A 13,965-nucleotide genomic window follows, 5' to 3' on the forward strand; every position below is an offset into this window, starting at 1 on the left:
AGCTCAAACGTTTCAATAATTCTTCTAAAATGTTTATTTTACCTGTGGATCTTTTGGTCTTAAGAATGAATGCACACCCAATAAGCAAGTTTACTCTGAATCCAGAAAAAATCCCCTTTAGTGCTTTCTGTGGTGCTGAGTTCACTCAGAGTTCTTCAAAGGAGGACTTGGCCTGGGCGCAGAAGTTACTGAGTTTTCTGGTGTTAGGGGTGAAATGTGTGCTTTAACTGGTTTAGTAGGGATTTATTTGTGCAACCCCAGCTGATTTGTGTCCCTCTGCCCTTGCTCAGAGCACCTGCTCCCTCCGTGGCTGCTGCTGGAGCCCCCAGAGCGACACCAGCGTGCCCTGGTGCTTCTTCTCGCCCAACCACGGCTACCAAGTGCAGGGCTCCCAGAGAGCCACCCCGGCAGGTAAGCTCTGGCCTGGCCCCCCCAGCTGCCAGCCCTGAGCTCCCATTCCCCACAACACCCCGTGTTTGTCTCCCAAGGGTTTGAGGCCACCTTGAAGAGGCTGCCATCCCCTTCCCTCTTCGGGAATGACATCCAGACCGTGCTGCTCACGGGAGAGTATCAGACAAAGAACCGCTTCCGATTCAAGGTCAGCCTTTGTCCTCCTCTGCTCCAAGGCCTGTTTTCCCTGCAAGATGTCCTGTGCAGGGAGTGTAGGATTGATGTCTCTGGAGCACTCTCATGATTCCCACTGAAGTCCTTTCGTTGTCCTCCCTGCTGTTGCAATGCCTCAGGTTAACAGGCACTTGGCAGGGCGGGAATTCTGCACAAAAAATCACCAAGAGCCTTGAAAAGCTCAGCTTTTTTTTATTATCTAGCATTTGTCCTCATCACAGGAAGATCTGGTGGATAAATGTATTTATTTACTTTTTGTTTATGGCCTGGTCACATGTCTCAGTTATTTTGATAGACAACATTAGCTTTTGCAGTGGTTTGTGTTTTCTGTGGAGAGCTCGAGCCTGTGCCATGGATGTGGGCTATCAGTGACTTGTGGGATTGAGAACTTTCTGTGGGAGTTTGTCCTGTGGTGGTGGGTTCATGGAGAGCCAGGGAAACACAGAGTCAAATATTCTGAAAAAAATGGCTGGAAATGAGTAATTAAACTTGCAAGTGAACAGCAATAAAAGCAGAAGAGGAGACTGGGATAAGGGGGGAAATACCCTGGGTATTATGGATAATGCTGGAAATTGTCTGTGTTAGGGACTAATCTGTACAGGCCCAACATTTGTGCTGTGTAAATGTGTGCAGATCACAGACCCCAAGACACAAAGGTTCGAGGTCCCTCATGAGCACGTGCAGCCGTTCAAGGGCTCCATGGCCTCCGACCTCAGCTACAAGGTGGAGCTGAAGCAGAAACCCTTCGGCCTCGTGGTGACCAGAGCCAGCAATGGCAAAGTGCTGTAAGTCCTGGTGTGGCTCAGGTGGCACTGGGGCTCCCTGAAAGCTGGTGATGCCACAGCAGATGCCACCTGTCAGGGTTTCCTCTCAGGCACAAACTCTACTTGTTCCCTTTTCTTGTCTGGTGGATGTCCCTCCAGCACTCCTGGGATGACTTTGGGAACAAACTGAGATGAACAAACTCTGTCTGAGAGGTTTTGGGTGTGGCTCTCTGATCACGTTCCCTCAGTGCTGAGGAAATCTCATTTCCTCATATATTCTCATATGGGGAATTTTTATTACCTGAAGGACTCTCTGCCAGTGCTTCCAACCATGTGGGAAAACTCCTGACTGTTCCTTTTATCTTCTTTACTGTGCTCATGCTGAGGGCCTGAACCACCAAAATCAGGCTGCCCTTTAGACCTGTGATATCCAAGGGCAGCTGGTCATGTATGGCTGTGTGTAAAATATTTAATGGCCTTGAATATTGAATTCTCTCATCCCATTTATGCTTTAAAAACAAATGAGTACAACCAAACCCACCAACCCAGAGGTGTCCAGGTGGCCTCAAAGAGGGGAAGTGCCAGGGTGAAGGTGTTCATTAAATCAGCCAGGAATGATTACCTGTCACAGGGCTGGGCCACTTGGATTAGCAAGGCTTCCAGCTTAATTAATTAAGGGTTGCTTTTTGCTCTTATTGGTATTGTTTTCTTGCTTGGAATCCTCTGTAATGATTGATTTGCAATTACAGAGGGCACAGTCCTGGCAGCCAGCAGTGCCTGACTGATTAAACAGGTCCAGGGAAGGGCACGAGACACCTGTGGGATCACATGGAAACAATTCTCTGGAATACTGCATACATTTCCTTAGGCCTTTGTTTCATTTCATAGAAGTGTTTACATTTGGGTCTCAGAGGAAGCTGTTGCTACTACAGGATAAGGCAGCCCCTCAGAGATAAATCCTTGATAAATTTATTTGTAGAAGATCATTGGTTTTCCCTGACTCTTAAACAGTCCAACAAAACAGAGGCCTCTATAACAGGACAATGTGTTAGACAGTTCATCACCAAAATCCTGATTATTCTGATTGAGTCTGTGACCTTCCACCATCATTTGTTCCACTTGAGGCCCCAAAAGAGAGTTCTGCTCCCAACAGCAGTTGGAAGAAAACCTGAAAGCTCTGGGTGGAGACCTGGCTCTGCCATCCATCTGAAAGGAGGAGAAACACCTCTTGCAACAACTCTCGGTAAAACTCCTCCTTCCTGCTCATTTTTCTTGCACTTTCTCACCAGGTTTGACACGACCATCGGGCCCCTGCAGTATGCTGACCAGTTCCTGCAGCTCTCCATCAAACTGCCCAGCGCCAACATCTACGGCGTGGGGGAGCACGTGCACAAGCAGTACAGGCACGACGTCAACTGGAAAACCTGGCCTATCTTCAGCAGGGACGTCGGCCCCTCTGCAGTGAGTTTGGGCTTGTTTCCCCTCATTCTTTGCAGTTTTGTGACCCAAAACTCTCGGGCAGTGAGCACTCCATTGAGTTTTCCTTAAAAGATTTTCCAGGAGTGTTGTTGTTACTAAAAGCTCCGTGGTGCTGATGGATGTTCCCTGATTTTTTTGTGTTGGTGTGCAGTGGAAAACCAGTGGATAAACCTTAATAGATGGGTCTTCATCTTCTACTGATAATCAGAATAAATAACATACTGATAAATAACATACTAATAAATAACAATGTGCTTTGCTGCGTGCAGGGTTCGTTTCAGATGGCCCAGGCTGCTGCAGCAACATCCTTGGAGCTCAAATTATGGGAAAATTCTCCTTAACAGCTGACTCTTTCAAAAATAAAATATGTCTGTCAGCTGCTATTTGTTTCTATAGTTTTCTGTCTGTCCCTTTATGAAACAATTTCTGTGCCACCCATTTTTTGATAATTGTAAGATTATTTTCACCGTTACCTCAGCTTCATAAAGCAGCTCTCCCAGCTTTGAGAGAGAACTCTTGTTCTGCTGCACCAGGTGATACACAGACTGAAACCTGAGGAGGAGATGGCTGCATGTGGTTAATTAATAATCTGGAATTTGTACCCATTGCCTTGAGATTCCTTCTCACTCTTTCCTCTGGTTTGAAGATAGTTCTTCACTGAATGGCTCCATTGAGTGTAGGCTCATTAAGATAAAATAACACTGAACAGCACCAAGTTAGGCTGGTTTCTAATTGCTCAGGTCCTGTTTCTTGTGCATTTGAACTGAATTTGCTTTTTCAGGAGAAAAAGCACAACTGTTGCAACAATCGTTAGCATTTCTGAGGGGTTGTGATGCTAATAATAACAACAGAAATAAAAAAAGAATTAGAAAGGAAATGAAAAAACAGCGTGGCACTCTCCTATTTCCACAGATTAAACATCAAAATTATTGCCTTGTAGGATGAATAGAAATATGGATTAGATGTAAAACCTAATCTATGGTGAAAGGGGATGGAAGAACCTCTCAAGTTCTTGATGAGCACATTTATTCCCCAGATTTTGCTCCATTTTGAGACATTTCAAGTTCTACCTGTGATATGTTTTGAAATATTCCAGAACAGATCCTGCTATTAGATGTTAATCAAGATGCTGTTCCCTTTATTATTTTAGGCAATGGATAATTTATATGGAACCCAAACTTTCTTCCTGTGCTTGGAAGACAGCACTGGAGCCTCCTTTGGTGTTTTCCTGATGAACAGCAATGCCATGGGTAAGAAACCTTTCTCTGTGGCTCTGAGCAGTTGAATTTCTTTTGAAATGATCGTTTGGGTTGCAATCAAAACTGAGCTGATGTAAGTGTCCCTTCTTAAAAACACCCCAAATATCTGAGGGCAGCCACAAGTGTGGTGTATAATAATATTTCAAATACAAGCAATGTGTAGCTTGATTAACTGGAGAAGTGTGATGGAAATCTGAGGGTCAGGAACTTATCCAAAGGCTGTACAGGTCTGCACTGGAATAAGAGACTAAATATGTAGTGAAAAACACTTGGAAGTAAATGTCCTTTAGTCCCTTCAGAGATAAGTATATTTATATTTATGTTTACTGAGCTCTGCACATCTTTGGGCTGGAAAGTTGTACTAAAAACTCAGAGAAAAAAAGCTGAACCATTGGATTTCTTCTGATCCTCTTTTCTGTAGGATGTAAAGGAATGGAAATAGAGACACAAAGAGTTACCTGATTTGCCCTTTTTTGGAAGTTCAGTTAATGATTTCGGATTCTTTAAGCATTTTGTGGTTTTTACTTCCATAAATTCCATAATCATCAATTAGAAAATGGCAAAGTAATTTTAGGCTTTCCTGTGCTTCAGAACTGTTTCTGTGCACTCTTGTCTGGCAGAGTTTGTGGTGCAGCCTGCTCCAGCAGTGACCTACAGAACCATTGGAGGCATCCTGGACTTCTACATCTTCCTGGGGGACACTCCAGAGCAAGTAGTCCAGGAGTACCTGCAGGTACCTTCACCTACAGGGATTATGCATCCAGCAGAATTTTTCAAAGTGCTTGGGATTTATTTTATAATATTCTTTTTCTCTGCTCCAAAATCCATTGCTCCATTAAGCTGTAATTTACCCCGTGGTCATTAGAGCTGGAGGTGGTCTCTTAGAATAATTGAGGTTTTATTGCTCCTGTCATGAGGACTAATTCCTGTTCACATGGCAATATTATGGGATGGAGAGTGTGTTTGCAGGATGTCTGGATTTTGTGATCACAAAATATCACTGAGTGTCTTTTGCACTTCTTGAGACCTGCCTCAGTTCCAGTGACACCTTAAGGAGTGGGCATTGTCCCAGAATACCAGCATTTATTAAAACAAATAAATAACAGGGAAACAATATTGTATTTAGGAGTGGGCTGCTCGTTTAGTGTGTGCTATTGGAGTAGACTTGAGAAATGTGGTGATGCCTTCTTCCGAGGCTACCCAGAAACAGAGGCCAGACAGAATGAAGGGAATACAAATCAGTTCTATTTCTATTTATTGAGGGCCCTCCAGGCACATTTAGGGCAGGTGAAGCCCCCCAGGGGCTGCACCCAAAATGTCCCACGGCTCCCGGGTTTCACACTTTGACAAGTTTGGTCCATTTGCACATTGGGGGTCAATCCTGCAATTCCAGCTGCAGCTGATGAAGGCATTTAGCCCAAGTTTGCTGCCCCAGCTCCCTTTTGTTGCCATTGCTGGGGCCTGGGGCACTGAGGTGTCCTTGATTGCCAGGCCTGGGGAGGAATTGTTGTGTCTGCCCAGAATGGGAAAGCAGCAGCTGACGCTGGGTGTGGAGTTTGGAGTTCTGGAAAGAACTGCAGGCTTACAAATGCATGGAAAAGAGAAAAATAAAATCCTAAGGGATCAGTGGATGCAGGGAAAGGGGATGAGGTGACACAGGGTGTCCAACAGCACGTGGGGTTTCTGTTTTCCCCTCGCAGCTCGTGGGACTGCCAGCCCTGCCCGCCTACTGGAACCTGGGGTTCCAGCTCAGCCGCTACGGTTACGCCTCCCTGGACGAGGTGAAGGAAATTGTGGAGAGGAACAGGGCTGTCAACCTGCCCTACGTGAGTATGGAGCTTGGGGACACCACCCACACCCTACAGCTGCCTCAATTCCCATCAGTTTGGGTTAGGAAACGTGTGGTGTCAAAGTTTTTGTGCATTTTGATGTTAGACCCGTTATGAGAACATCAGAACGAGGGGGGGTGGGTTTACTGCAGTTAGATTAATTCAAACACTTTATTCTAATAATTTTTCTTGTATTCTTTCCAATTCTATCTATTTTTCCTCTCTTGAATTTTTTTATTTTTTTATTGTCCTATGGACAATATATTATTGTTAATTGTCAGTCAAAGACAAAGTACAATGAACTTCTAAAATTAAATTTTAGGAGATATGAACCTAATGTCTTCAATAGAATCAGAATACCCTAATATGTAGCTAATATTTGGGAAGAAAATGGACTAATAAAAATCTTAACCAATCATTTCTCATGGAAAAGCTGAACTCTCTTCTCTTTCAGGATGCCCAAGTCATTGATATTGAGTATATGGAAAAAAGGAAAGATTTTACTTATGACAAAGTGAAATTTAAAGAGCTCCCTGAATTTGCAGCTTATTTGCATGACTATGGACAAAAATACATCATCATATTGGTAAGCATTTAATTACTCCTTTTTTCAATTGGGAACGCTTTCATTACAGTTATTTATTATTATTCTTTATTTATTCTATGTAATTACTGCAGTTATGGCCTGGAATAATGGATGGAATATCCTGATTTCTTCTTTTCTTTGTCATTTTCTGTTTCCTTTAGGATCCTGCTATCAGCACACAAAATCTGTCTGATGGAAGTCCCTATGAAAGCTACGGGAGGGGAACAGCGAGAAAAGTCTGGGTTAACGAGTCAGATGGAGTAACACCATTACTTGGGGAGGTAATTGTGGTTTTACACATTTGAATTTGATCTCTTGCTATTGTTATGATTTAATTTAGCTCAGGGATTTATCTGCCAGTGTAAGGTCTCTTCTAAAATATGATAAAATGTAATTCTCAACTTTTCTTTACTTTTTTCAATTGTTTACATTTAAAAGGTATTCTTCAGTAATTCTACATCAAAATGAATATTTTTAAAATTTTAATTTCTTAAAGAAAGATAGAACTAAAATAGCAATTAAAATTAGACTTGTTCACATTAACCCTAATTTTTTTTACATTAGCACTAAGTTTTTTACATTGAAGGGTAGTTTGAAGGCTCAAGGGACATTTCACCAGCCAGCTCCTGTTTATTTCCAGCAGCAGCTTAAGAGCCAGACCCCACATTATCCTTTTAATTTATAATCCTAACTTCTATTGAGAATTTTCTCAGCTGTGTACTGTTCCTTGTAGGACTCACAAGAAAAGCAAATGAAGAATTTAAAGTTAAGAAATTCTTACTCTTTGCTGTTCTTCAAGCTCCCATCCAACCTGAGCGGGTCTGTGATCCTATGAACCCTTTTAAATCCCATTCAAAGTTTCATTAATTATCTTCCTTGGAATTTTCCAGGTGTGGCCAGGGGAAACTGTGTTCCCAGACTTCACCAGCCCCGAGGGCACGAGCTGGTGGGTGGACGAGTGCAAATTGTTCTATGACATGGTGCCCTACGATGGACTATGGATTGTGAGTAATTCAGGAGTTTGATTTTAGATCTAGGTGGTAGCAGATGTTTATTACAATGAATTGTTATTGGATTGAAAGGTATTTTTGCAATCAGAAAGAAGATGTTAAAGAATAGCAGCTAATGATTCCTTAAAGGATGGCAGAATAGAGTGGAAGACTTTTTTAGGGAAATGTGCTTAAGGCAACTTTATTACAACCTGTGTCTTTCCTTTCCAGGATATGAATGAAGTGTCCAGCTTTGTTCAAGGCTCAAAAAGAGGTTGTGCACAGAATGACTTAAACTACCCTCCTTACACTCCCAGTAAGTCCAGCTGCTTTAATCAGAATAATAAAATATCAAATAAAATGTTAATTGCATTCAAGGATGATTTTAGTGTAGTTCTCATGGGTGGGGCTTGGACATTCCTATTGACAGAAAATAATATTTATGGGCTTGTATTTGTGTATGCTTCAGGTGTGGTTTATAGAAATTCCTCTTTTATCTTGTCAAATAATTATTGGATATCGCTATTGCCTTAATTATGTCTGATAATGTAATGATCCTCTTGCAGTGTCAGTAGTTTTCCAGATATTTGCAGAACTCAGATGGAGTTCATAGTTTGTATTCATAGCAGATTTAAGTAACCTTTTGCCAGCATGTTGTCAGATGGTGATTGAGGAATTTAGAGCACAATTCCCAGTTCCTCGGATGGGTGCAAAGCTCAGGAGTGGAAATGATGAACCAAACCCACAGCCAAGAGCAGCATCTTGGTTTTGGAGTAATTAAACTGCCTGAGGGAAAGAATAAAGAGGAAAAAAAAGGGGCTTGGATACCATAAATGTGCATTAAAGATTGGAAATATTAACAGTAAAAATGTACCTTACCAGTGCTATTTGTATTCCTTTCTTCAAGGGATCCTTGACAAACTCATGTATTCCAAGACAATTTGCCTGGATGCGGTGCAGAAGTGGGGGAAGCAATATGATGTCCACAATCTTTATGGATATTCCATGATCATGTCCAGCAGGAAGTAAGGAATGCATCCTAAAAATCCTGCAGAAAGGTTTCAGAACAGTCCATGACCTGTATTTTCCAAAGTACCACGAGACCTGACTGCTAAAGGAACGAGGTTCTTGGAAAATGCTGGGTTAAGGTCGGGCCAATTTAGCCAAGGCAAAATCCACAGCCTGGAGTTGGTAGGAAAAGCCACAGATTGGCTGTCATAGCTGTGTAAAGAGATTATTTCAAATTAATATCTTGAACTTTGCTAAAACACACCTGCAAAAGGGGTGTCTCCAACCCTGGGATGAATCACCAGGGCAAATCAGTATAAATCTGCTTTGTTCAGGATTATCCAAGCTGTGTTTCCCTCTGTGTAATTCCAGTCTCATTCCTTTCCAGAGCCATCGAGAAGGTGTTTCCAGGAAAGAGAAGCTTCCTCATCTCGAGGTCAACTTTTGCAGGATCAGGAAAGCACGGGGGACACTGGCTGGGGGATAATGCAGCCACGTGGGACCAGATGAGATGGGCAATCCCTGGAATGCTGGAGTTCAACCTCTTTGGAATACCTTATGTAGGACATCAGTTTGTGCCATCCTTTCAAAACTGAGAACAGATTATCTAACCACTCTAAATAACCACTTACATTGGCACCTCAAAATTAACCCTTCTTAGGAATTTCCTTTGAACATTTCAATTATCAGGTTTTGATTTAGGCCATTTATTTTGATTTTGGTGGTTGCGGCAACATAAAAGTGGGTAACAAACTTATTATCTTATCCCAGTCTACCTCTTAGTTTAGAAACTTTTAAACACTACTGAGGGATGTGAAACAATTCCTGGTTTTCTTATAATTTCAAATTAGAGACATCCACTTAGAAGGGAAATAGCCAGAATCCTTTTTATGATTTAAATTTGAATGGCTTTGAAGCTGTTTTCCCATTCTGTGCATATGATCACCAAGCAGGAAGGTAAAATTTGGAGGAAGCAGAATGATGGGCAGTGTTAGTGAGGGGTCAGTTTAATTTTTTGGGCAGCATAGCTGGATTTGGGAGAGGGAAGTGTTGTGACTTTCAAGGTGCAAAACACTGGACATCCAACACATTCTGATTTTTTAATTTATTTTTTTTTTAAAGATTGGAGCAGATATTTGTGGTTTCAGTGACAACACCACAGAGGAACTTTGCAGACGATGGATGCAGGTGGGAGCATTTTACCCATTTTCCAGGAACCACAACTGTGAAGGTTTCATGGTAAGTTGTGCTTTCTGTTCAAAGCTGCTTTGTGTTACACAACCACATTTCCTCTAATATCACTTCTCATCCTCACTATCACTGACCAGTTTGAAAACAGAGCCCTAAGCTTTATGAAACTATGGATGGGAGAGGCTGAGTTTCATAAGGGTTAATTGAGAATACAATTATCTGGCAACAATTTTATGAATTTTTTTGCTCCTACCACCGAGAACACCGAGGTCTGTGTGATCCACAGCCCCTTGGCATGAACCTGAATGCCAGGATGAATCCTGGAATAACCCTGATGGACAAGGAGGGATGGGCAGTGCAAACAGAGGGAGAGGACACCAGGTCACAGCACCAGAACAGAGAACCCAGTGCAGAGCTGCCCCACGCAACCCCAGCCCCTCTCAAACAGCTTTCCTCACGTTTGCAAAGTGTCTTTGAAAACCTGGAAATAATAACAGTGGGTGTTTGCTTCCAGCATCAAGACCCAGCTGTGTTTGGGCCCAACTCCTTGCTGGTGAACAGCTCCAAGCATTACCTGAACATTCGCTACACGCTGCTGCCCTACCTGTACACGCTGCTCTACAAAGCTCACACCCAGGGACACACCGTCGTGAGGCCACTGCTGCACGAGTGAGTTGGGGAGTTTCACAAGCACCTCGAAAATCTGACACACTTCATGGGCTTGGGGGACTTCCTGAACCTCTGCCCTGTGAAGAAAATGCACATTGGGATATCTGTAGGTGACTTGCCAATCTGTGAAACCCCATTTTGGGGTAATCAAGAGGGGATTTTTATATGGCATCCTTTAGTCATGACTGTGGACAATCAGTACACTGAAACCTTGGGGTTGCTGCTGATATAAATCACCAAAAAAAACCAATTTCTTCTTTATCCTTCACATTTATTCAGGTTCTACTCTGATGAAACAACCTGGGACATCGACAGGCAGTTCCTGTGGGGCCCTGGGCTGATGATTTCCCCTGTTCTTGAGCCGGTGGGTTTGGCTGCTTTGGGATCTCTCCAGTAACCATGGGCCATGCTGAGTCCCCCATTCCTGCTCCTTCATTTATTGCTGCCAGTGAGAGAGCCTGCTGCTCTCTCACGTATTTTTACCCCTGCTGAAACAGAAAATCTTGCAGTGGAATCCTACTCCTGTTTTCCAGTCTTCTATGGAGCCAAGGATATCTGGTCTGATATTCTGCTTTACCTCATCTTCACATCATTTCCTGAATTTCCTTTGGAGTCAGCTTCTCTTGCTGCATTTCAGCTGCTCTGTGGTACAGCAAGAAAACAAAAAGCTGGTGGCTTATTCTGTGGCAGAACCTTGTAAATAATGATTTCTCCTGCCAGCAACGCATTTGCCATGGAGAAACATAAAACATTTCTTAAATACAGAAAGGGGAAGTGAGAATCTGAAAAGTGCCAGCCCCAAAATACCTGGAAATAAAGAAGATGGAGAGGTACTCGTGGATAGGATCTGGTTCACTGGGTTTGAAGCATTGTGGCTTTGGGTGGCTTTCAATGAGCTGCCACTTTGCAGAGCAGCAATTGAGTTACACCCCAGCAGCTTTGCAGAAATCCTGCTTGGATTGCCCTTTTCCCCCTGCCTGGGCACCATCCTAAACACCAGGAAACAGCCAAGCGTAGAAATATCAGTGATTTCCTCGCCGTGAACTTCAGCTTTATTGGAAAATTGAGTTTATCTGGTTAAGTTGAAATATGAGAGTTGCTTCTTTGTCCCCTTTTAGGGTGCGGAGTCCACTCGTGTGTTCTTTCCTGAGGGAGAGTGGTACGAGTATGACACGGTAAGGAAATGCAGGGGATATTATGGGATTTTACACCATTTTCTAAAGGGGATTGTGATGAAATAGGATTCTCAGCCCTGCTTTGGGGACAGAGACACAAGGAAAGGCTTTGGGGTTATTTGGGGGACAAGGGATGGAGGGTGGTTGGATGAGCACAAGACCTGGTGCCTCAAAAAAGGGCTCAGATTGACATTAAATCATAATGATATGCAATTATTTTGTTTTATGTGCCCATCAACCCATAGATATTTACATAACTTAAGCTTTGTATCTAAGGAACAATTTGATGAAACCCAGGACTTAAGAAAACACCCAGCAGTAATACAAAATTCCTTTTCTCTTTTCACTCTCTGTCCATAAGGGTGAACCAGTCCTTTTACAGAAAGCATGGCATGAGATACAAACCCCAGCAGATAAAATGGGGCTGCACCTGAGAGGAGGATACATTTTCCCTACTCAGAATCCAGCCACCACCACAGTGGCAAGGTAGGATCCCAAATGGAACAATTTTAACATTATTTTTTTCCCCCGTAACGGGGCTGAGAACTTCCAGGTTACAAATAGCAGCCCATTGTATTTATGATTTTCACCTTGAAATGTGGGAATAGCTGTGAGCCAAACCTCACTTCCACTCCTTTAGTGATGAATTCTTTGCATAGAAATCTCTAAACTCACGGGGTATTTTAATCCATTTGCATGAAAATGAAAGGAAACCAAGGATTAAACTTAATTAACGCAATTCTCCAAGAATTGTGACTCTGTTGGGTGTTTCACTCTTACATGAACATGGGGGATGTTTAGATGTTTGTTATACAGATAAATCTCCCCTTCCACAGCCGCAGGAATCCAATGGGACTCATAATTGCCCTGGATGCCAACAGTGAAGCTTCCGGGGATTTGTTCTGGGATGATGGAGAATCTACAGGTGAGCAGTCATCAGGAGTGAAATAAATATGGCTAACAAAGATTTAACAAACTCAGATTTTAAAAGTTCCTGCTGAAAAGAAGACATTGCAACACCCTGCTGCTGCTTGCTTGTAAATTAAATGGTTTTCATCACTTTTAAGTAGAAAACTGTGACTATTATTTAATGTAAGACTGAAGTCGCAACTTAATTCGACACAAGCAAAAGAAAAAGACACAAGGCTCTACTTTAAGGTCAAACCTCTGGTTTTCAGGAGAAATCTTTAGATTGTCATGAGGTGACAGGGTTTTCCCATGGGATTTAGGCAAACCACTGCCCATCCAGGGAGGTATCTGAGCATCAATACTGGAAAAGTTTATGCATTCCGCTTGTCCAACACCTTTTTCTTGTGGGCTGTACCAGTCATATCTCCCAGGAAACCTCCTGAGCTTCTGCTTCCTGGAATTTAGTGAAAGTTGGGGCTGCTTTTAAGAAATAGAGCAGTGATTCAGCTGATTATTGCTGCCATAAATCCGGCAGGCCTTGGGTGGCTGCTGTGCATGGGGGTGGCAGCTCCAGTGCTCCCCTGGCCTAAAATAACAAAGCCATTACTGCCCTCAGTGCTGCTGCCAAACAGAGCAATAAAACATTGCATCATTTTATGGCCTGCCCAAAACTTACAGGGTGCAGTTTCATAGGGGAACCATTGTCAGGATTTGTCTTTTTGTATGTGTGGGGAAAAAAAAAAACCAAAACAAAAAAGCCAAATTGACCACAATTTCTATTTTTCCTGATCATGTGTTATTTCTTCTCTTATGGTTCCATGGCATTTATAATTTTTATTGTTGTCACCACCATTATTTTTGCACGAAAAATCCTTATTTAGTTTCTGTTAAAGGATTAGCTTTGATCAAAACTTTTATGTCTAAGACAAACTAAGAAGAAATAGCAGTAGAATTAAAAATCACTACATTTTAGAAGAGCTGATTTCAATGAATTTTTGTGAAAAAAAATTATATCTCCTGGGAGACTGGCCAAAGGAAAAAGGGACATTTCAGTTCCTCAAAGAAACATTAATAAATATTTGAGTTGCTTAGTGCAGCTTTGACTGCAGTCCTGATAATTAACAGTTTAATGGTCTCTACTTTAATTTTATTCTTTTCTGCACTCCAAGTGTAACTTGTTTCTTTACCTTTTAGGTACAATTCAGAATAAAGCCTACATTTACTATGAATTTAGAGTTTCCAACGTAAGTATTTGATTTTAAATAATCTTATTTTCCTGATTTTTATCCGGTATCTTTCAAGAGTGTTCTTTTCTCTCTTTATTCTCTTGTAAGCTTTGATGGAAAACAAATCATTTGCCAAAGCCAAGAGGAATCATGTTCCAAATATTCTCATTTAACTGGGATGAAATCTGTTGGGTTTTTTCCTCCTAGTTAATACAGATATCTAAATAACTCCTTTTTCCTTCCACATAATAAACTCA

The 13,965-nt window shown here is 42.1% G+C and overlaps 1 protein-coding gene across 1 annotated transcript in view; it reads left to right on the forward strand.

Annotated features, from left to right (window-relative positions):
• Window positions 1-13,965, forward strand: part of SI (sucrase-isomaltase) — a 43,344-nt gene that overhangs the window by 6,306 nt on the left and 23,073 nt on the right. The window contains exons 4-23 of the mRNA XM_023933589.2: window positions 291-411; window positions 489-598; window positions 1,258-1,409; window positions 2,678-2,849; window positions 4,018-4,117; window positions 4,747-4,859; window positions 5,827-5,952; window positions 6,410-6,541; window positions 6,703-6,822; window positions 7,432-7,545; window positions 7,762-7,846; window positions 8,438-8,555; window positions 8,927-9,098; window positions 9,661-9,777; window positions 10,244-10,398; window positions 10,678-10,762; window positions 11,517-11,573; window positions 11,935-12,059; window positions 12,410-12,498; window positions 13,677-13,726. Of these exons, the coding sequence (XP_023789357.2) occupies window positions 291-411; window positions 489-598; window positions 1,258-1,409; window positions 2,678-2,849; window positions 4,018-4,117; window positions 4,747-4,859; window positions 5,827-5,952; window positions 6,410-6,541; window positions 6,703-6,822; window positions 7,432-7,545; window positions 7,762-7,846; window positions 8,438-8,555; window positions 8,927-9,098; window positions 9,661-9,777; window positions 10,244-10,398; window positions 10,678-10,762; window positions 11,517-11,573; window positions 11,935-12,059; window positions 12,410-12,498; window positions 13,677-13,726 (2,313 nt within the window). The remainder of the gene's footprint in view (window positions 1-290; window positions 412-488; window positions 599-1,257; window positions 1,410-2,677; window positions 2,850-4,017; window positions 4,118-4,746; window positions 4,860-5,826; window positions 5,953-6,409; window positions 6,542-6,702; window positions 6,823-7,431; window positions 7,546-7,761; window positions 7,847-8,437; window positions 8,556-8,926; window positions 9,099-9,660; window positions 9,778-10,243; window positions 10,399-10,677; window positions 10,763-11,516; window positions 11,574-11,934; window positions 12,060-12,409; window positions 12,499-13,676; window positions 13,727-13,965) is intronic.

The sequence above is a fragment of the Cyanistes caeruleus genome, chromosome 10 (genome assembly GCF_971803275.1).
Source record: "Cyanistes caeruleus chromosome 10, bCyaCae1.hap1.1, whole genome shotgun sequence".
NCBI classification, from domain to species: domain Eukaryota; kingdom Metazoa; phylum Chordata; class Aves; order Passeriformes; family Paridae; genus Cyanistes; species Cyanistes caeruleus.